The 21,746-nt window shown below is 31.3% G+C and overlaps 2 protein-coding genes across 10 annotated transcripts; one reads left to right on the top strand and one right to left on the bottom strand.

Moving 5' to 3' along the window:
- Positions 1 to 102: 102 nt before the first annotated feature.
- On the top strand, positions 103 to 16,974 carry LOC124948236 (open rectifier potassium channel protein 1). 5 transcript variants are annotated; one of them, XM_047491559.1, is made up of 8 exons: positions 103 to 1,207; positions 5,725 to 6,444; positions 10,587 to 10,763; positions 10,938 to 11,312; positions 11,971 to 12,233; positions 12,323 to 12,478; positions 12,544 to 13,695; positions 13,819 to 16,974. In XM_047491559.1, exons 2-8 carry the CDS (start codon positions 6,303 to 6,305, stop codon positions 14,935 to 14,937), a joined length of 3,384 nt encoding a protein of 1,127 aa, XP_047347515.1. In that variant the 5' UTR covers positions 103 to 1,207; positions 5,725 to 6,302; the 3' UTR covers positions 14,938 to 16,974. The 5 variants fall into 5 exon arrangements, with proteins under 5 accessions (XP_047347515.1, XP_047347516.1, XP_047347518.1 ...); XM_047491560.1 differs by lacking the exon at positions 103 to 1,207 and adding an exon at positions 4,959 to 5,081; XM_047491562.1 differs by lacking the exon at positions 103 to 1,207 and adding an exon at positions 10,334 to 10,449 and having other exon boundaries at positions 6,309 to 6,444; positions 13,819 to 16,973.
- Positions 15,512 to 19,898, bottom strand: LOC124948237 (histidine--tRNA ligase). 5 transcript variants are annotated; one of them, XM_047491564.1, is made up of 7 exons: positions 19,575 to 19,898; positions 19,062 to 19,211; positions 18,205 to 18,504; positions 17,479 to 17,691; positions 17,169 to 17,390; positions 16,593 to 17,094; positions 15,512 to 16,484 (listed from the first exon to the last, which is right to left on the bottom strand). In XM_047491564.1, exons 2-7 carry the CDS (start codon positions 19,155 to 19,157, stop codon positions 16,009 to 16,011), a joined length of 1,809 nt encoding a protein of 602 aa, XP_047347520.1. In that variant the 5' UTR covers positions 19,158 to 19,211; positions 19,575 to 19,898; the 3' UTR covers positions 15,512 to 16,008. The 5 variants fall into 5 exon arrangements, with proteins under 5 accessions (XP_047347520.1, XP_047347523.1, XP_047347524.1 ...); XM_047491567.1 differs by having other exon boundaries at positions 19,062 to 19,202; XM_047491568.1 differs by lacking the exon at positions 18,205 to 18,504 and having other exon boundaries at positions 19,575 to 19,884.
- Positions 19,899 to 21,746: the final 1,848 nt, after the last annotated feature.

Below are 21,746 nucleotides of genomic sequence, written 5' to 3'. Positions count from 1 at the left end.
TAAAAAATTTTTTACAATGTAAAATTTTAAATTGAATTAAATAGTTGCTCCATTTATATCATCATCAGGCCGGGTGATATTTGTAGTACACATCAACGAAAATTTGAATGGCGTAATACAATGGATAAATGCCTCGGAAACGTAAGATTTTGTTCTGAAGTGTAAAATTGTTACTGGTGAGATACAAACATAAATGTGAGTATCAGCTGCACGACGAAAAGAGAACTACAATTATTATCACCAATTTACTAACTAAATAACGCGTTTAACGTATCACAAGAATGTGTGGCTCGAAGTTCTTAAGCATGTAGAATAACACTTACACACTAATCGGACTCCTCACAGATTAGCGAATACTGATTACGTCATTTCGATTTATCACATTACATATCTTTTTTATTATTTTTTCCCTTTTCAACAAAATTATTTATAATAGATCCGCAGAATCAAAAAAGTTAAACGGAAAAATCCATAAGTTGATAAATTTCAAATATTTTAATGTCTAATGACATTTCTATGATACTAGTATAATAAGAATTAAGCAAGATCAACGATATATAATAATTAGTCAACCGACGATATTACATTATTTTTAATTCTAATTTATTCACATATACAAGATGAACATATATGTGACCAATTAGAAATCGCTTGTTGGTAATGCATCCTTTGTAAATCGTTTTTTAAAATATGAATTTAAGAATGTTTAGGATAAAGTAATCACGTTATACGATTTGTTTTTTATATTATTTGCCTTTCATCATAATTACAAAACGTTATAGATTCGCGAATTCGAACGTCGAATAGTTAAACGAAAAATTATATGTGCTCGAAAGATGTGTTTTATTTAGTTGAAAACTATTAAAAAAAAAACACAAAAAAAGAAAGAAAGAAAGAAAAAAAGAAAGATTTTAATAGACACGATGGTCAATATTACGATTTCTCATCCTCCCACCGTTCCAGAGCTTTTCCAATGGTTCATGACTCGATCAACGAATAGTCTTCGTTCGGCCAAGTACTCGAATACGTTGGTCGGCTATCAACGTTACGAATTCAATCTGTAGCACGTCTCATCACCAAAATGGACAATTAATTAATTCGCGTTTTAATTATTTCTCGTATTGAACGTACGTGCATAGTACGTGCCTATTGAACGACCGGTCAAACTTCGTCAACTATGAGAGGTCTTATCTATTGTGTTTAAAAGGTATGGATTTTCTGCAAAAAAATGTATTAATTTTACGAGAGAGAAAAAAAATTACGATCCTCATCCCAAAGGAAACAGGTGTCTATGTGTGCGTCTAGTGCGATAGGTGTCTATGTGTGCGTCTAGTGCGACAGGTGTCTATGTGTACATGTGTCTATGTATACGTGTGCGTCTGTTTAAATCAAATTATTATAAATTCTTCAATCCGACATAACAACCATTGATAACCAAGTCAATCAAAAATTGCCTGTTTGCTCGATTGATTTCAAATCCGTTCGTTAAAATTATGTTAAAAAGAGAAAAAATTTAATGTTTGACTATTGCACTTTCAGTTTCTCTATATCTATATATAAATTATTTTATCATAATGATACAATGATTTAAACCTTTCTCATCCAAGTATTGTGTTTTTCGTCAAACATTTAGGGAGTGCTCACATGACCATACATCTTGCCGCAAATATCTCGAGAATCATTGAAATTCATGTACCCTTTTTTCACATTTTTTGTTAATGTTCCCTTTGAGTTATTTCTCATATCATCACTTCAGACTTTCCTCGCTTTTCACTGAACAATTAAAAAAATAAAAAAGGAATATTATTTACTTACGCGTGTAAGTAAGTGTAACGTGACGTAAAAACGTGTAAATCGCATAGCGACTACAGCGTATTATGAAATATCTGTAAAATGTTTCTCCCTCTTCCTATCATTCTCCCTCTCTTTCTCTCTCTTTATTCTTGCGATAAGAAAAGACCTTTTTCAATTTACGCGCATTATCATTAGCCGATCTCGATGGAGTGTTATGTATGCGGAGATAATTCGATAAATCCAGGATACTTTAATGGGGCCCTACATCTTCGATCAACCGAGAGATCAACCGACTTCTTTTAAAAATTGTGCACTCAATGGAAGGAATACTATAGGTCCTCTCCTTACGATTCTCGCGAGCAACTCTTTGCTTTATGATTAACATCATCATCTTTGCAATCCGATAAAGGAGCGCCTTTGATATATTATATTACACTTTTTTTGTTTTTATAGATTGTGATCTCTTTTTACGACTTGTTTGTATTTCTTTTTATGCCGAGACATACAAAAAAAATGAATATTTCGTGACGGTAAATTTGCTTTTAAAATGGCTTTTGAAAATGTTTTAAAATTGTTACTGATTATATCTTTTCAAATACATTTCTATCATAATAGCCGACTAAAATCAATCTCAAACATCTTAGATAATGGATCTTATTTAAATGAAAGCATTTTGAATAACATGCTAAAGATTAATTGTTATTACAAATAATAAATTAAATTTACTCTTGAAAAATATGTGTAAGTGTATCAATGATGTTAATATCTATTTGATGAAACTGATTGATAGTGAGAAGATAAGCTATAATCAGTTCAATGTATTATGTATCATTATCAAATGAATTGAGAGAAAGAAAGACAGGGTTGAGTGAGTATTTCAATCTTTTTATTTTTATAATCTCTTTTTTCCTTCTTTTTACGTATAATTATATCAAAGTTATATTCTTAATTTATTCTTCAGTTGGAAATATAAATTACAAAGAAAAAAAAATTGTAAGAAGAATCAAAAGTCTAAATTAAAATTTTTATTAGATATTTGGATAGCGATTGATTAATCCTAGCTTTGTTACTTTATACTGCAATAAAATATATCGCTAAAACTAATACGTTAAATTATCAATGTCGCATGAAATAAAAAGAAAAAGAAAAAACAAAATAAACCGATTACGCATATCATTTACAAAGTAAACTATGTACTTTCTAATAAGTAGATGAAATGTATTTCATTTGTAATTGTTTAAAAAATAAAAAAGAAAACAGCATCGAAGATGCTGAACAACAATCGGAGACATGTTTACAGTTACTAATATCACGTTTCTATAAATACAACCGACAATTAAATTTCTTTACAAATTGACACATACCATACCTTTATTTGCACATTTCATTCATCATCGATTGTTTTATTTTTAGTTTATATCTTTCTTATAGTCTTGGAGAATTCAATGAACTACTTCACTTATTTCAATTATTTTAACCTTCACTATTAAATTGGTACATATTTATACGCAATGATTAAAAAGCCTATACACATTTACTATTATATATTTTAACATGTGACTATAGTTAATCATAAAGATTTATCTCTGCACGTGATTTACATATATTAGGGTGATATGTCAACGTCAAATGCAAATGTACGCCAATGTAATTATTGTCTGTCGTGATTAACAAGTTAACCGAGCTTCTTCAAATTTCAGAGCAATGTATCGCATATCGTTGAAGTCCAATTTTTCATTTTGTTTTAATACAAGAAAATACTAGAGAGAAATTAAGGTTGTTTCATTTTAAGATGTTCAAAATAGACTTCTTCTTTGTCTTACTTCTTTTATTTTTTTTTTTATATATATATAAAAATTTCATTTTATGATATCAATTTTCAATATCAAAAGAAAAAAAAAGACATTTCATTGGCAATACACTTTCGAAGAAGAAACATTGTGAGAAGAAGACAGTCGTCGTGTTTATTTTTTAATTTACGATCTTCCGCATGATCCAAAATGCAATTTAATTTTGTTTCTTCTTTTTAAACGTAAGACTCACGTTTTCTTTCTTCATACGCAAAAGTGATCGAAATGTCTTTTTCTGTGCACCATATATCATTATGTATATATAGTATTGAAATGTGAATTACGTCGTATCGGTACAAACCAGCAATGCCCACATTGCTACCTTTGGCAAACAGAGATCGATACATAAGATGGAACAAACAAGGATACCTACATAGTTCGCCTCATAAATCCTCATTGCGGACGTAACTGTTCGTGGAGATCTCAAACATATGATGCATGTACATATGTACATATGTACAACGTAATATAAAAGCATCGTTGTCTTATTTTTGCAAGGACGACATTTCCAATGTAACGATCAATAGCTACTTGTCCTTGTTCGTTCTAAGAACAATTTTTTTTATTTTTTTTTTTCTATTTTTTTCATACCATATACTATCTCTAATGAGTTAAAAACATATATTTTTTTTTTTATAAAATATATAAATCTAAGATAACAAAGATTATTTAGAAAAATTGATAATTTTTAAAAATTAAGATACCGTACATATAAAAACTAGATGATCTAAAAAGATACCTACTGATAATGATTTTCTATTGATTTTTTGTTCTTTTATTGTTCTTTCAAATGATGACTCAAAATTAATTCAAATTTCGTCAGCTTTTTACTGTCTTTCGATAAATGTATAATTTATTGTACGAACTATGATGATAGATGATACAGTGAAATATTATGAGAACGTGTCTACAATCGAGGACGACTCTTGTTTGCGCTGCAAATCATCCAGTCGTGCGAAGAGATCGATCAATTTTTCGCATTTTACATGCTCGACTATTCGTTCGTTTACATAAATGACAACTAAGAAAAAAAATAGAAAAAGAGAGAGAGAAAGAGAGAGAGAGAGAGAGAGAGAGAGAGGAAGAGAGAGAGAGAAAGAAAGAGCTCACCGTCTAAGGGAACCTTTTTTATTCTTATGAAACATCGTACCAACGACAGAGATCGGTCACATTTCGAGGTAAACGCATTTTAAACCGAAATAAACAAAATTTGTTCATTTTAGTTTGTCCATTATCGCCAAAGCCTTGAAAAAGAGAACAGCGAGATTTTTCGGGATTGAAAAGTCTGCCGGCGTAATTGGCTCCTTTCAAAACGGCGCCCTTTTGTGCACCGAATGAAGCTCTCTGTTCTCCATTAACGAGCGCAGTGTATTGTCAACCAGTACTCGCACGTATTGTCTCTAATGATACACTGATCTACTCGTAGCTAAAAAAATAGTGAGTAAATACTTTTTCCCTTATACGATTTCTTTCATTAAATATGAATAAGTAAACAAGTACTTTTTTTTTTAGAAATTTCTATCCATATTATCAGTTTTTTATTTTCTTTTTATTGAAATATCAATTTTTTTTTAATTCTATCGTATATACATATTAAATTTAATATTAAATTGCTGTTAAATTAAATACATTGATTTTTCTCGATGACCAATGAACGATATTATTCATGTACGTATATAAGAGTAAGTATGTACATACGTACAACAAGCTTTCCCTCTCCTTTTAACGAGGTCTTCTCTCTTTTCATCATCTCTTTCTCTCTCTCTCTCTCTCTCTCTCTCTCTCTCTCTCTCTCTCTATTTCTCTCTATCTATCTATCTATATATCTATCTATCTATCTGTAACATAACGAATTCGTAGCTGCAACGGTTTTTATTGCTGAACAAACGCGACAGACATTTGGAGATGACGCGGATTATGAGAGCACTTGTCAAAGCTCCGATATAAAACTTACATCGGATCGCAAAATTAATGAAATTTTAATCTCCAAATTAGAAATGAATTCAGAAATGATTCGTCCTTGTCTGATCGTCGAGCAACAATATAAACGATTAAAAATATTCTATTTTATTGTCTGCAGAATTCCCGAGCCAGAGGGTTGGACTTTGGATGGTATCGGGAGGAGAAAGGAAAATGGCATCTTCACGAAAAGACAAGAAGATGTAAATAACCATAAATAAAACGTTTAAAGAAGAAAAAGAAAAAGGTAGGATTAGAACGATAACATCCATCGTTGGCGATCGTGCTTCGTCGATTGTCACCGTCGCTTCGCGATCAACGTCGATAATCGGCCCGTCTTGTAAGGTTCGTGAAAGAGGAAGCGAAGCACGTGAGAGATCTTCAGTTAGCTCTGCGGACGCAGAGTCAAGAGGTTCATCGGACATACCAGGGACAAAGCAAAGACAAAGTTGAATATAATACACGCGTGTATACGAGAAAGAGAGAGAAAGAGAGAAAGAGAGAGAGAGAGAGAGAGAAAGAGAAAGAGAAAGAGAGAGAAATAGAGAGGGAGAAAATGGCTACGCTGACCCTAGATCATCGTCATTGTCCTAGAAAACAAGTTTGAAGTCGACTACCCGTAGTTTCTCGTGACGACAACTAAGTCCTTTACGAGTTGGCCAATTTCCATCAGCCGTTTCTCGTTCTCTTTCTCAGAGAATGTCGAAGAAGCAATGGATCGTACTTCTCATGTTGTTCCTAGCTTATCTCTTTTTGGGCGCTTCTATCTTCTATCATATTGAAAGCCGGTTGGAGATCGAACACATCGAACGTGCCAAGGAAGAACGAATCGAGATCAACGGTAAGAGAAAAAGAGAAAGAATAAGAGAAAATGATCCTTAAAATTTATAAATTACACGTTTATTATCATGAATGATTCCGTATTATTATACCATTGACATTTGTGTCAGTAATTATGAAGGTGGCCGTCCGTGTCAAAAATCTAGCAAATTACGCTCGGTAGCATGATATCTACATGCAAACTCATAAGTCAAAATATTTCAAAACGAAAATAATATGACTTAGATCATATTTTTATAACCACCGGCTCTGTTTTGCTTGTAAATTTGTAAATTTATCTTGTGAAGAATATTGGACAGCCATTTAAGTAAACTAATCGCATAACATAAAAAGAAAGTCATAAATAAGAAACAAAAAAAAGGAAAGAAATGAAGGGAAATCATTCATGATTTTCGTGCTGTTTATTTATTTACGGTCATTTTTAAAGATATTACACGAAATTAATTTTGAACACGTACACGACGTTATTTGGTCGTCTCTTCGCCCATGTTCAGCACACATACATACATGCATATGTACATATATACATACATATTCTTGGTTTCTTTCGCAAGGACAATAATTTTGTGGAGACTACGTGTATAGGCCACGTTCACTCGTTAAATTTGCTCTCTGTAAGAGGGCAATAACGTTCCTTCATTCGTTTGTTCGTACGTACATATAAACGTGCTTTATTTTTAAGTCATACCGATATACATAATTTCCTTCGTCGTTCGGCTTTGTCATCGTAAAAGATTCACGTATAATGAAGAATAAGAAAGAGAGAGAGAGAGAGAGAGAGAGAGAGAGAAAAAAAAAGAGAGAAAGGGAAATTTATAATGTATCCTTGCGAACGAATTCCAAATTTCAGTATTAGAGGACATAGTTCTCATTTGAAATCATTTTAAACGAGCTCATTTGAATTTGCAAAAAAGACACATTCATCTTTTTGGAAAAAGAAAAAAAAAGCAGCAAATGTCGAATCTAACAAATCGTAAAAGAGTCAACGTGAAATTATCGACGCATCAAAAATTTCCACGTTCGACGTTAAAATATTAACGTACATACACAAATGCGCGGTTATTAACGTAGAAGTAAAGTTAAGAAAAACGAGTTACGTTTACGGGATTACTTTTCCAATAGCTTCTTCGATAAGAGATAAGCGATACCAAATAGCTTCCAGGTATTACGATAATACCTTTAAACGTAAATTTGTGAGAGTTATCGATTATGTACAATTGTATATGTATTTGTCGATGTGTTGTCAATATACCTACTTTAGAGATGCGACAACAAGGAACGGCAATACATAACGATATATATGCATTCTTGGTTGCAAATGAATTCGTTTAAAAATTCGCTCGAATATTTCTATTCCCAATTGAGCAATAGAGAGAACACTTTTCGTTAACGACAAATTACTTCCGTTAGATTATGTACTAAAACGCTCCCACATAATACTGTTGATAGTCTCGGCCAATTGTTGGATTTATTGAAGAGAGTGTCAAACGAGCCTACATAGACTTGATAACTATCGGAGATTCATCGTTTAAAAAAACATATAAGATTATTCACAATCAAATCATTATTATTGTAAGATATCATTATCGTATCCCTGTAATACACTGATAAGTTCACAAGCATTTTATAGAAAGTATAAATCGTACGCAAAAATGACCAACATGCTAAACTATGTTACATATCATTATGCTCCAGTTTGTACCGGATTCGGACGTATTCGTTAATTAAGTAATGACACGGTCGTTGGACCGAATCATGTATGTCTCGCGACTTCGCCTACGAGAATTTTGCATAAGAGGATGTTAAAAATTCGTCTTAAAATTGATAGAATTCAATATTTAATATTGAATTATATCTTTTTAAATAGTATTCTTAAATATTATTAAGATATGTTTTTTTACAAATTTTATTTTAACTTTTTCTTTTTTTTTTTTTTTTAATCACGCGTCTTAAGATCTAATAAAATATAGATCATTTATTTATATGATCGTTTATTTTTTAATGTGACTCCAAAGGCGAAAGAGAGAGTTAAAAATCTTCTCTTAAATGTTTGTTATTTTTCTAGAATAGAAATTGGATAATAACTGAACTGATACTTTAAAGTATTACATCATAAGAATTTTAATTAAAGTAGCATAAAGAAAACAGATTACGAATTACGTAATGGCCGATACATAAGTAAGCAACATTTTGTGGGCTCTAAGTTGACCCGTGATATCACTACCATTTTCGTATTCATAGCCGTGCCCCGAAAGTATTGTTAAAAGAAAAAAACGAGTTGCATTCAAGCGAACAAGTCACAATGGCGGCACGTAACACTACATAAACTTCCAGTGTCAGTGTCATGCCGGGAGGGTTAAGCGATCCAGTATTGAAATACTGGACTGCTCCTACTTCGCGTGCTTGATGATGAACCCGTTGACAATAAACATAGGGTAAATCACAAGTTAACTTGTGGAATTATGGGGTAAGCTATATTTCGTAGTAAGCCGATATGAGTAAGCAAATATCGAATGAATTCAAACGAAAAAAGTTTTCATAGTTATTCGTTATTTTTCAATTTTGACATTATTCTTTAATCCTCTATAATTCAATCAAAATTTCATGTTACACTTATCATGATCTCTGTCATTTAATTTTTATATTATTTTTTTTTGTTAGAAAATTAATTATTAATTTATATTTCAAAATTAAGCTCTGCTAAATATAAGTTTATTACTTGTTTTATAGGGCCGATAAGAAATTGGTTTAAAAAGGATTAAATTTTGCAAATAACAGAATTTATCATAAAGATTTTTAAGAAATGAAGACTGAATTAATTTTAGTCAATTTATTATTTCAATACAGATTGATTCGTTTATATTTATTGATATTGCTCTTTTTTGCGTATAAATTTTTACTATAATTAATATCATCATAGTAAGTATCGTACGACTTATTTAATAAGTTCTAATTTTATTTTACTTTCTCCAACGAAATATTACATGCTAAAATTATAAAATATTTTGCAAATTTATGCTATGTAAGTAACTATAATATTTTTTATCTCTTCTCACAATCAAAAAAGTAAGAATATCAGTTGATTATCAGGAACGTGACTAGCATAAGTTCAATTGTGCTCAGATAATTCGAACTAAATTTTAATTTTTTTTAATCATTTCGTGAATCCACCGTTTAAGGAAAAATCATTTTTTTTTTTTCTTTGCGAACAATGTAATGTTAAGGACAATACGGAAAATCACGAATAACGATCATTTAAATACATATCTTTGATTTATTAACAGTTGATATTGATGTAATTTCTAAGATAATTTTTCCGCATCTAATATGCAAGGTTGTATGTCCTATGTTTCACGAATAAAAAGTTCGATTTAATTGAGGCAAACGGCCGATGTAACCAGCAAATATCGGCTGATAAGATAATGGCTGACAATTATCTCGAAGATAGTCCCGTTTAAAGTGTTAGCCGAGCTACCCTGCGCAAATTAATCGAGAGAAATGCAGATAATGAAAGCTAACTCCGGGAGTTATTCGTGGATACTCGTACAGATCGTTTATACTATGTATATATAGAGACATAACTAACTCGTTTCTTTCTTTCATAAGAACTCTTTAACGATTGTCGAGACGAAACTGCAGTGTTCTTTACCACCTATCTATTAGTCAGTCCATATATGTGTGAATGCTCGACAATGTGTCATCAAAATTACGTCGCACAAAAGCATTAATGAATAAATTGCGATCTATAATTTATATTCAAGAGTAGCTAACTCCTTCGAAATAAATGATTCGAATATATTCACCGTGTATCACTTTATCGTGAATCTTTTCAACTTTTATTATATACTAAATAAATATATTTCCTGTAACTCGTTTCTTTTTCTCAATAGATAAACGAGGAAAGGAAAAAATATTATCTAGCGTGAAGAGGACTTAATCAAAGGATCAAGAAGATTTTGATTTTTTTTACATTATCGTAAATACCGTCGCTCAAAGAAGAAACATTGTTAGATATTGAAAATTTATTTTATTTTATAACTCATCGAATCAAAATTTTAACATAGTGCTAATAAAACTTAATGATAATCCTGTATGACTTAATCTCTGGTTAAAGCATTTCATAATTCTTTCTAAATTTTTCAGCTTTGCTTCTCAAACATTACTTTCCCAGTCGTACGCACAATCAAAACGAGATCTTTGAACGATTGACGCAGTATTGCGGGAAATCAGTTTACAATTATACGGACGGCGAAAGTGATCCTATAAAATGGGACTTCTACAACAGTTTCTTCTTCGCTTATACTGTCGTCAGTACGATAGGTGAGTCGTAGCGATTTTGAAAATAAAACGGTTATGATTTCGAACGAAATTGAAATAATTCGAAAAAAGAGAAATAATTGCAATTTTTACTTTATTAAATTCCAACGAAAAAGAACGAATCAAATAATCAATGAACTTTGATCTAATATCATCGAACGTCCTAAAAATGTGCAGGTTACGGAAATTTAGCACCAACCAATACGCTGAGTCGCATATTGATGATTTTTTACGGATTGCTCGGGATACCGATGAATGGAATTTTATTGTCTCAGTTAGGAGAATTCTTTGGTCACGTTTTCGTAAGGGCTCATCGCAAGTACAAATCCTACAAGAAACACCAAAATGATTATGCGAAGAAATTGACGCCTCTTGAAACAAGAAAAGCTGGTCTCGCAGCACAAATCTTCATGTATCTCATTCCTGGCTTCGTCATGTTCATCTTTTTCCCGGCTTTTCTTTTCTCTCACTACGAGGGTTGGACTTACGATGAAGCTGTTTATTATGCTTTCGTAACGTTGACAACAATTGGCTTTGGAGATTATGTGGCAGGTCAGAAAAAATAATTTTTAAATAAATAAACATTCGTTCATCAAAATGTGTGACTAATATATCGATTAAAATAACGGCTAACATTGAGCAAAAAGAAAACCAAAAAAGAGAATGAGGGAGAGAGAAGATCTCTTCGTGTTTTATCTTCCTTGAGTTAATTTTCTATCACCCTACCAGTAAAATCAATTAAAGTATCAATTAACAGCATCATCGGTTCAATCAATCTAGAATATCGTTAAACTGATTATGTCTCCTTGACAATCTGCGCGCATAATCGTACACAGAACGCAATGAAAAAGGAACAAAGCGGCAAATAAAGCAGAAGACCCGTACGGGTCAATTGATGTTACTTGATGCTTTCAATTCTAGAAGATTTTATATCTGATATTCAATTCGTGACTTATACATTTCATAATAAATTTTTATATACTGATAATGCTGTTCATACTTTAAAGACCGGACTACATTTCTTCTAACATTAAAATCGTATCTTTCTGTTGGTACATGCACACATTAGAGAGAAAGACAATTTTTGTCTTGTAAAGCCTAAATAATAGTAAGTATAGTCAATAAAGAATCATTAGATATCTGTATAATGAAAATACAAAAAATATTTAATTGTTGACATATTATCGAACAAATAACATCGTGTTCACAGGACAAGACAACACAAAGGGTAGTGGATTTTTTTTTGTAATGTACAAAACCTTTCTCATTTGCTGGGTCTCCTTCGGATTAGGCTATATCGTCATGATTATGACCTTCATCGCCCAAGGTATGCGCAGTAAGAAGATCATCAGGATCGAGCACAAATTGGCGATGAATTTAAAACACACGCAAAGCAAGATATGGAACGAGTTTAACAAGGAGATCAACTACTTCCGAAGAGTCTTTAATGAGCTTCAGTTTTCCAAGGTCAAAGTATGTATTATCTATATTCATAATTTTGGCATAGAATTATTAATATCATAAATGTAAAGTTATCATTTACCATTTGTGTTACATTTTAGAGAGTTTACGTCGATGAATATGATTATGAAATACCGCCGACCAAATTTTCACGAAGTAACAGTTTCCCAGATCTCAGAAAGTTGATATATGGTGGCTTTGAGACCTCAGTACCTTTGCATCCTCGACGTCGTGCTAACAGTGAAGTAGTACCGACGGTATGTACGAAATATATATGTATTCGTTATTTTAGATTATTATTTATCAACTATATGTCATCCAGGAACCATTAATACGAGTGGTATCGGAAACTGATCTCCAACGAATCGATAAAACGGCTACATTTGCTGCTCACGCAATGGTACAACCAGCGGAACTATTATCAAAATTGGTAAACGTTTTGGGCTACATTCCACCACCTGATGATGCTAACGATACTTCCGATTGGGATCAGGAATATAAAAACAAAGAAGACTCGAAAAAGACAGGAATCGAAGGATTTAAAGAAAAAGATATCTTTAATAAACAGAATACTTGGAATGAGTCAAGCTGGAGAATCGGTGCTGATAGAATTCCTGGAATGATGCCACGATCGAGAGCAGCTAGCGAGGTGAGATTGAATATGAGCAAAAATGAGTCGAATATTCATCAACAAAACGGAGAATGGACTTGGTCCGGACCGGCTGCTTCGAGGAAGATTCAAGAATTGATAAAAACTCGTAGAACTGGTCTCTCTGGTATTAAAGACAGTAAATCGTATAAATTTCCTGCGATCACATTACCCAAGTCAGTACCAAAGAATCTCTTCTCTCCTTGGAGGCGGCAATCATCGAACAAAAAGGCACCGGACACTGAACAGTCCATTCAAAAGGGCACTCTTCCTGATATCGATCTTGAAGCAGGAGAAAATTATTCGTCGATAACAGCAAATTCTGATTTGTTTTCATCCAATTTGGACGATATCAGTGAAACCACAACATCGAGACGTCGATATTATACTCACACAGGTGCCAACAATTTGATAGAGAGTAATAATATTTTGGAAGAGACATCTTTAGCCGATTTTCTTAGAGCTCTCACTGTTCTTCATGCAAAAATCAGCACTGTACCTAGTGATTACTCGAACACACGTAAACCTCAAAGAAAAATGGGTACTGCTTCATTGACGCCACCTAAACTTCCAAGTCTCTTCACTTTGTTCTCGCAATCCGCAGATAATCAAAATCATAGTCAAAGTAATCAAAGCACAGTGACCACGTCATCGTTGCAAACCAATAGAAGATACTCTCTAAGACCTAGCGAATACTCACCGGCTTCTACGCCATCGTATGCAAGACGTGAAAGTATGATCAATTCTATTAAACCCAGAAGATTTTCCTTGAGACCTGTTGCTACTCCAACCAACACGCCACCGGAATATACAGCGTCTTATTTGGTAAATATACCTATTGATCTTATTATTTTTTTTTGACTTTACATCATCATATACTATTTTTGTTCGTTCAGATAAGTTAAATAAGTGCATATATCCTATGTTTACAAATACAAATGATTATAGAATTCGCGAATACGTGATGACCAGAAATCCCAGTTTTCCTCTCTCGCGGATACTTTTGTCTACGAATCTGCCAAAAAGCCACTGGTGCAAATGGAAGGAACACCAGGTGTCTCTTCACCGATCGCAACGTTCTCAAACGTTCGACGTTTGTCTTTACGACCTATGCCCCAAATCCAACAACCATCTAGTCAACAAATTCAAGCCACTAAAGTTCTACCACGTTGGAAAGCTGGTATGTTGCAACGACAGATTGGTAGGATGAGCGTTCATCGTCGAGTACGAGCCTTCAGTTTAAGCGACGTGCAAGCAGATAAATCTGAAAAATCTACTGGTCTAAGCCCATTAGCAATAGATGATAATGGTAAACCTATAACGTCTACTGTTTCTTCGAGTAAGCCGAATGTTTCTGCGGTTCAGAAGACCGTTACGATCGTATCACCAACGAAGAACGAAGTTCTTCGATCGGACAGCAACGAGTCGACTTCTGTCGATAATCAATCCCTCGTAAATATATCCTCCAATCCTTTTGTTTCCTCTTTTGTAACGACAGAAACATCTGGTAACAGTGGCACTGCTGATAATTTTCAATTTAAAAATGTTCAAAGCGATGAAGTAAGCAGCAATATTGCATTAAACAATTTACAGAGAACATCTGAACGTGAAATAAACTATAATGATACCTCTAAACAAGCTAACTCAGAAAACAATGAAAGAAAAATAGAAAATATGGAAGTTGCCAAAGAGATTACAGAAAAATTAATTTTCCATAAAGATCCTGCCAATTCTAAAGAGATTTTCAATGACAAATTGATATTGTCTAAAGACGTATCGTCAAATATTAAAGATAGTTCAAAGAACAGCTCGAAATCAACGACTAGTTCTGCGATCAAATCTTCGAACGAGAAACCAAGGATATTCATAGATTTTTATAAAACTTCGTTAGATGTTAAAATAGAAAAACCCAGCGTAAATCCCTTTTTGCAGTATCAAGCTACCACGAGTGGTTCTCAATATGGAAACACCAATCCTACGGAGATTAAAGGAGAAAAAGAGAATAAATCGCAATACGGGCAGAGAAAATTATCGGTCGAAGCACGAAAACCATGGAAAAAAGAATGATTTATTTGTTTATAGAAAACAAAGGTTTTACACCATCTAATGAAAATTGTATCTTTCTTTTTTTCGATAGGACATTTAACAAAACAATTAGATTATATTTATATAAATTTTCCAACTTTTAAATTTTTAAGAAGATTCTGTTTTTTATGAATTTTCATATCGATTTATCATTAACGGATTTTCTTCATTATAATTTTTTGTATCTTTCGAAATTATAAATTGTACGACATTTATAATTTAAATCAATAATGTTTAACAATATGAAATTGATCTACTCCGATCGTATAATTTGATTTACGATCAGAATTCTTAATTTTAATTCATGACAATCTAGAAAGAATTGCATTTACGAAAAAATGAATGCAATATCGATGATATAATACGGACGTAATAAATAATTCACGCTGATCTTAGCAATATTTAACGATAGCTTACTCTTCAGACGTGGCGTGATTATTGAGATTACACTTCTTACTCGTATGATTACTCGTAGATCTAAGTTTCTTTATCAAAATGATAAATCGCTTTTAAATGTTAAGGTCTATAATATAGAGAATAACTGTGATAAAGTAACTATAATAAAAAAAAAAAAACTTTAATTATATTGTATATATCATCATGTATTACAATACTTAGTATTTATTTCATTCGTTCAAATTATAAAAGGTTTCTCGAACTACTCATTGCAATACAATAATGACAATAATAGTAATAATATTCTAACAAAGTTTGTTAAAACGATTTTAATCTTTATTAATTTGTTAGAAATTTAACCATACGTGCTATGTAAAAGATATAAACAGTTTAAAAAATGAACATTTTTTTTTATTTAATACATATAATAAATTACAATGTTTTCTTGTTAATATATTTTATATTTGGCGAGGTGTGTCATAAAAAAATGACTATCTTCATTAGGTAAATATAATATGGCTTATAGCCGTAAATAATGCAAATTTGTATTTATGTACTTCAAATGAGAAAATCGTTACTCAGTTAAAATGCAATGTACATGTTTATTGTTGATCTAACTATAAACAAAAAAAAGAATAAATAATCATAATTTGCTCGCTATGTTGAGTTTTGTAGCCGTTTCCGAATTTCATCGATAAGTTGATTTCTTGGTATTGGAACTTCCTTTCGTGTAGTAACTTCTCTTAGGGTGACTTCACCTCTCGCTATCTCTCCCTCGCCAAGTATTATCACTAAAGGAATACCATATTCTTCACAATACTGCAATTGTGCTAATAATTTGATATTTTTCTTGTACGCCTGTTCAGCCTTAATACCAGCATCCCAAAGATCCGACAAAACGCGCATTCTTTCTTCGTGTAAATTTTTCTGAGCACTAGCTACAAATACTTCTACTTCTGTTGTTCGTATCTTTACACCTTCATTTGCCATTTTAGCTTCTAAGACACTAAAAATACGTTCGACACCTAACGACACACCTACGCATGGTACGGTTTTTTTCTTGCTGTCAAACATTCCGACTAAATTATCATAACGACCACCTCCGGCTACGCTACCGACACCGACATCATCACCTAAAAATAAAAAAAAAAAATAAAAAAACAAGAAACATACAATTACAGAGAATAAATAAAATGTATAATAGTGAAATTAAGAATTTTTCATTATAATAGAACACATACCAGATAAAATTGCTTCATAAATTACTCCTGTGTAATAGTCAAGTCCTCGTGCAAGACTTAGATCAAAAACTAACTTGTCTATAATTTTATAAATGCTACAGTATTTTAATAATAATTCCATAGAATCCAATCCAAATACAGCAGATTTATGTATCATTAAATTTTCATCTTTTCTTAATTCTGTTATTAAGTTTACACCTCCAGATTTAGACACATAACTCCAAATTTTATCAGCAGTCTCTTCATTTAGACCTTTTTCTTCTACCATTTCTTTCTTTACTTCTTCCCAAGATGTTTTGTCTAACTTATCAACCGAAGAACAAATAGTTTTGAATTTATCTTGTGGAACACCACATGTAGCAAATATAGCATCGAGTAATGATCTATGATTTAATTTAATTATAAATTTTCCTAGATCCAGAGATTCCAATGCATCTGAGACTACACGAATACATTCAGCATCAGGTATCATAGGATCATATTGACCAGCAATATCAAAATCCTTAATATAAAAATAAATATAATATATTATATATTAAATATGCGCATATTATAATAAAAATTACAGGTACTTACACACTGATAAAATTCTCTGTAACGTCCTTTTGTTGTAGCCGGATTATCTCTTCTATAAACTTTGGCAATATGATATCTTTTAATACTGGATATTTTTCCCATAGCAAGGTATCTAGCAAAAGGTACTGTTAAATCATATCTAAGAGCAAGTATTTCACCTCCCTGATCTTTTAAATCATAGATCAATTTAGAATCTTCACCATATTTCCCTGTTAAAACATCCTAAATTGTCATGTAAAATAAAATACTGTGTTAATAATTAAAAAATTCTATTACATGACAATATTTAATGATAAATATTTATATATACCTTTAATTCAAAAACAGGTGTATCTATAGTTTCAGCACCATGACGTTTAAATACTGAAATTATTTTCTCCAAGACTCCAAGTCGTAATGACATATGTTCTGGATTATAGTCCCTTGTACCTTTTGGTGTTTTAAGTATAAGTTTATGTTGAACAGCATTTTCCTCTCCTAATTGTGCTTTTAACTCCAGCAGTTTTGAAACCTCATCAGCTATCTGTAAATATCATATTTTATTAATATTATAATAAATCATATAAAAATTACACAGCCCATTTATTTACAAGGTACAACACAATGTATTCATAAGAAGAGATATTAACTGCTTGCCTACCTGTGGGGCAATGACAGATGTGCAGTAATGTTTTCGTGTGATGATAGAAATTTTGGTACACATCAGAGATAACATCATTTAGACAGAGAGAATATGGCGCAACCAGAATGAAAGAGAAAAGTCCGCCTCAGTGGTGATTATCAAACTAGCCGAAACAGTAGACATAACATCGGTAAGCAAACTGGCAAGCAGCTGCCACAAATTACTCTTATTTAACTATATCATGAATATTGATAACATATCATGAATGTTGTTGAGGAGAAATTTCACATTATTCAATATATGAGCTATATTGAACAATTTGTAGGCGAATAAAATTATAAAACTGATTATTATATATAATACATCAATTAGCAATCTATGGTAAAGCTGCTTGCAAGTGGCCAACTATCTCACCTTTTTATCAAGAATATTATTACAACAGGAAATATCGCCAATATTCTCAAGTTTTATTGCCAAGGAAGTAAGTGATGCTTCCATGGCAGGAAAGTTTAAACGTTCAGCTTCAGTAAAACTTTTCATGTTAATATACCATCGATTTAAGTGTGGCCACTTTGCAAAATTGTCATTATAATTACTTGTACATAAATTGAAAAGCTGATTGTCTTTAGATGAAGGGATCCAGCCGCATACATAGCTGATATCCGCAAATTCATTGTTTAAGGTTTCTAAATCAGGCAATATATTTGAGGATCCCTAAAGAATGAAATGTTAAAAGTATTTACAGACTAATAAATACTTCACAAATTTGGGTCTAAGTATTCCCTACAATTAAAATATATCTTAAATTTATCTATTAGAAATTGAATAGAATTAATTAAAGCTTGCTACAAAAATATTCAATTTCATTTCATGTCTCAATAAACATTTCTATTTCATCATTATATTTTTGTTATGATAAAACAAATGATAAATCTTCGATTAATCAAATATTTACCATGAACGCGTAGTATCATAGGATCGGCGATTAAAAGTTTAAATATAAAAAATATTATGCTAATTATAAACATTGATTACATCCTATGATCGTGTTAAACTTTTCAATATAGAAAGACCTATTTCACGATAAAAACAATATCTCATAATTCCATGAAAAGTATGTAAGTTTTACATCAAGTCATCGCAACTTAATATTTCTATTTTATATTACAAATAGAAGCAAAAACGTTAACTTATGAGTATCCACCATATGTACCGCACAGATAAAAGTGATTATTAATTAATGTATAACATCGTTGACAGTGTGAGCATACCTGAGTTTTATTTCCTTTAGCAGCTTTTAATTTTCGTACAAGATCTCCTTGTTCTTTCACTTGTTGCAACAAATCCTCTCTTCCTTTATCGGCCATCACGAACCACGCGGTCCTTCTTATTATAATTTTCGAACAGTGATGCTGGACTCGCTAGGCAATTTTTTACACTCATTACATTCACTTGCGCATGCGTAACATATGATTTCGTTATTATTCAATGTATTTGACTTTTAACATCGAGTTTTATTATTTAACATCAATTCTTATTATGTTTCACTGCTACCTTTGGGTTTTTCTCCCTTTTAATAATATTAATTATTTTTAATGACAAATAAATTTGATAGGAAAATTTCTTTTTGAAAATATCTGATAAGACGTTATGACAAAAGATATTTCATAAGTATTACTATCTATCATACGATCTTGGACAATCTATTCGATCGCATTATAAATACCATACCATTCCCTTACTTTCATCAATAATTATTCGAAACAATTACTTTCTATTCTTACCGTTACGTTCCGTGGTATACTCCGTACTGAATGTTCTTGAATATATATTTCAGATACTTAACTCCAGAGATATTTAAGCGCGCTTTTTAATGTCGTCGGTAACGTCGAAATAGTAATAGCCTTTGAATATCTTTATAGTTTTTACTTCTTTTATTATGTGCATTGTTCAAAAGAAGATACAAAGACAAATTATTTTTGACGAGTTTTTCAAAAACGGATCAGATTAAATTTACAGAAAATAATTACGATAAGTAAAAAAATTTCTCACTGCGAAAAAAATTTGTCACTTAATACATGAAATTAGTTATGCTTGCAATAACATCATACGAACAGAATAATATCCAATCATTATACATACTGCTGTTAACAAAGACAGTGTCTTAATATATTTTTTTCTATTCAATAGTAATCGGCGATATCGATACTATTGTGTCATTCGAAAAAAGAGGTCATGAAAGGGAGAAAGTCATTCCCCTGAAGTGTTATTTCCCCTTGATAAATCAGACGTGTACAGTCCGGCGAAAAATTTTGACAAAGCTATTCTTCCAAATTAGAAGAAAAAGTATGACAGTATCGGATGACTGAACATAAATGACAGCAAAACGTATTTTAAGGTTCATTGAATCTTTACGTGGAAGTAGAACAAACGAACAAACATAATCCTTTCTCTTTGCTATAATAAGATGTACAATAAGGTGAACAAATTAATATAATATTAAAATCTAAATTATTTAATTTCGGAAAAATTAAATGTTCATGATTTGTGAAATACTAATAATATTAATTTAAATATTAATTTTTATTATAATAAAATGTATGGATAAGGTAATACGTCATATGAATTCGTCTTACATCAGTAGATCAAAAAAATTATTAATTTGATATTATTATTTGAAAATATTTCTTCTGATTTTGTAAAAATATGAGACTCTATATTGTATGGATGTAAAATATATATGACGCATCGATTTACAAAAAGTAACCAATGAGTAAAGCAAGCAAACTTTTCGAACGCCATCTTTGTGATGTAACATTTTGCTGATTGGATAAGGTTTTATACTTTCATTCGGCTATTGGAGCGTATTTTAAAGCAAATTCAATAGTTTAGCATATAAATAATAACTATATAAATAATTATATTTATCATATAATCTATCTAATCGAATAAATGTATAAAATTGATTAGTTTTGAGAACGATTAAAGGTCGATACGCGATAAATATGAAAACTGATATATTTTATATAGTCATGAATAGTATCTGTGTTGAACATCTACGTAATTCTTCGCTAGTCTAATCAATATACTATATTACATAAGAACTGTTTTTCATTTTATCGATTTAAGATCAATATAATATCTTAGCTAATTAATAATTATCATACATTATTTTAATAATGTTCCATAAATAAATAATAAGATAGTTAATAAACTCTGAAAAGAAATTCTTATAAAATTTATTTTTACATTAAAAATTTATAATTATCACATAATATAAAAAAAAAAAAAAAATTGAAAAATATATTGAAAGTGTTGAATTAATTTTGGAATTGGTAAATAAACAAAAATTTTATATAATTTGCATTGAAAAATTGTATAGACATGCGTAAAAGCGTCCATAATTCAAATTTAATTATCGTTTTTTATATGAGTTATATCGATTTTTATATGAATAATAACTTGTTACGTGTACATTTTCTATAGTTGTTTCTATGAATTGATCGGACAATATGTCTCGTTATTGGCTATTATTACATTGTAATAATCTACTTAATTCTTCAACTAAGAGGATACAATGATCAGTAAGAATAATGTATGCATTAGTATATCAATAGATATCGTGCCTAATACACCTCAGAAGAGGACTCCTGAGAAGAAGCAAAAAATACACGTAATAAATATTAACTGCTATTACCTGACGTAGTTAACTAAAAATCCGAGAGTCTCATATAATTACTCGCGTATGCGTTTCTATACCCTCACACATTCTTAGTAAGAAAGATATGTTACGTCAGATAGATAGTAATAAAGGTTAGGCGCCGTCACACAAGAACGTGGCGGCTTTATCACGCCGTACAAAAAGGAATCCATACTGTGTTTTAAAAAAATTGTGATCTCAAGGCACGTTGAAATTGTTTACTTATTGTTGGTAATATCAAATTAAGAATTGTATA

This window comes from Vespa velutina, chromosome 4, assembly GCF_912470025.1.
Source record: "Vespa velutina chromosome 4, iVesVel2.1, whole genome shotgun sequence".
NCBI lineage: Eukaryota > Metazoa > Arthropoda > Insecta > Hymenoptera > Vespidae > Vespa > Vespa velutina.
The sequence above is the reverse complement of the archived record's forward strand: the minus strand, read 5'-3'. Positions and strand labels throughout refer to the sequence as shown.

Bases quoted from the DNA above. Each gene is read 5' to 3' on its own strand.
- LOC124948236 (XM_047491559.1), top strand. From the start codon at position 6,303: ATGTCGAAGAAGCAATGGATCGTACTTCTCATGTTGTTCCTAGCTTAT. The intron at 6,445-10,586 runs GTAAGAGAAAAA...TAAATTTTTCAG, and splicing joins AGAACGAATCGAGATCAACG to CTTTGCTTCTCAAACATTAC. The intron at 10,764-10,937 runs GTGAGTCGTAGC...AAAAATGTGCAG, and splicing joins TACTGTCGTCAGTACGATAG to GTTACGGAAATTTAGCACCA.
- LOC124948237 (XM_047491564.1), bottom strand. From the start codon at position 19,157: ATGGCCGATAAAGGAAGAGAGGATTTGTTGCAACAAGTGAAAGAACAA. The intron at 17,692-18,204 runs GTGAGATAGTTG...TGATATTTACAG, and splicing joins ATAATATTCTTGATAAAAAG to ATAGCTGATGAGGTTTCAAA. The intron at 16,485-16,592 runs GTATGTGTTCTA...TTTTATTTTTAG, and splicing joins TTATGAAGCAATTTTATCTG to GTGATGATGTCGGTGTCGGT.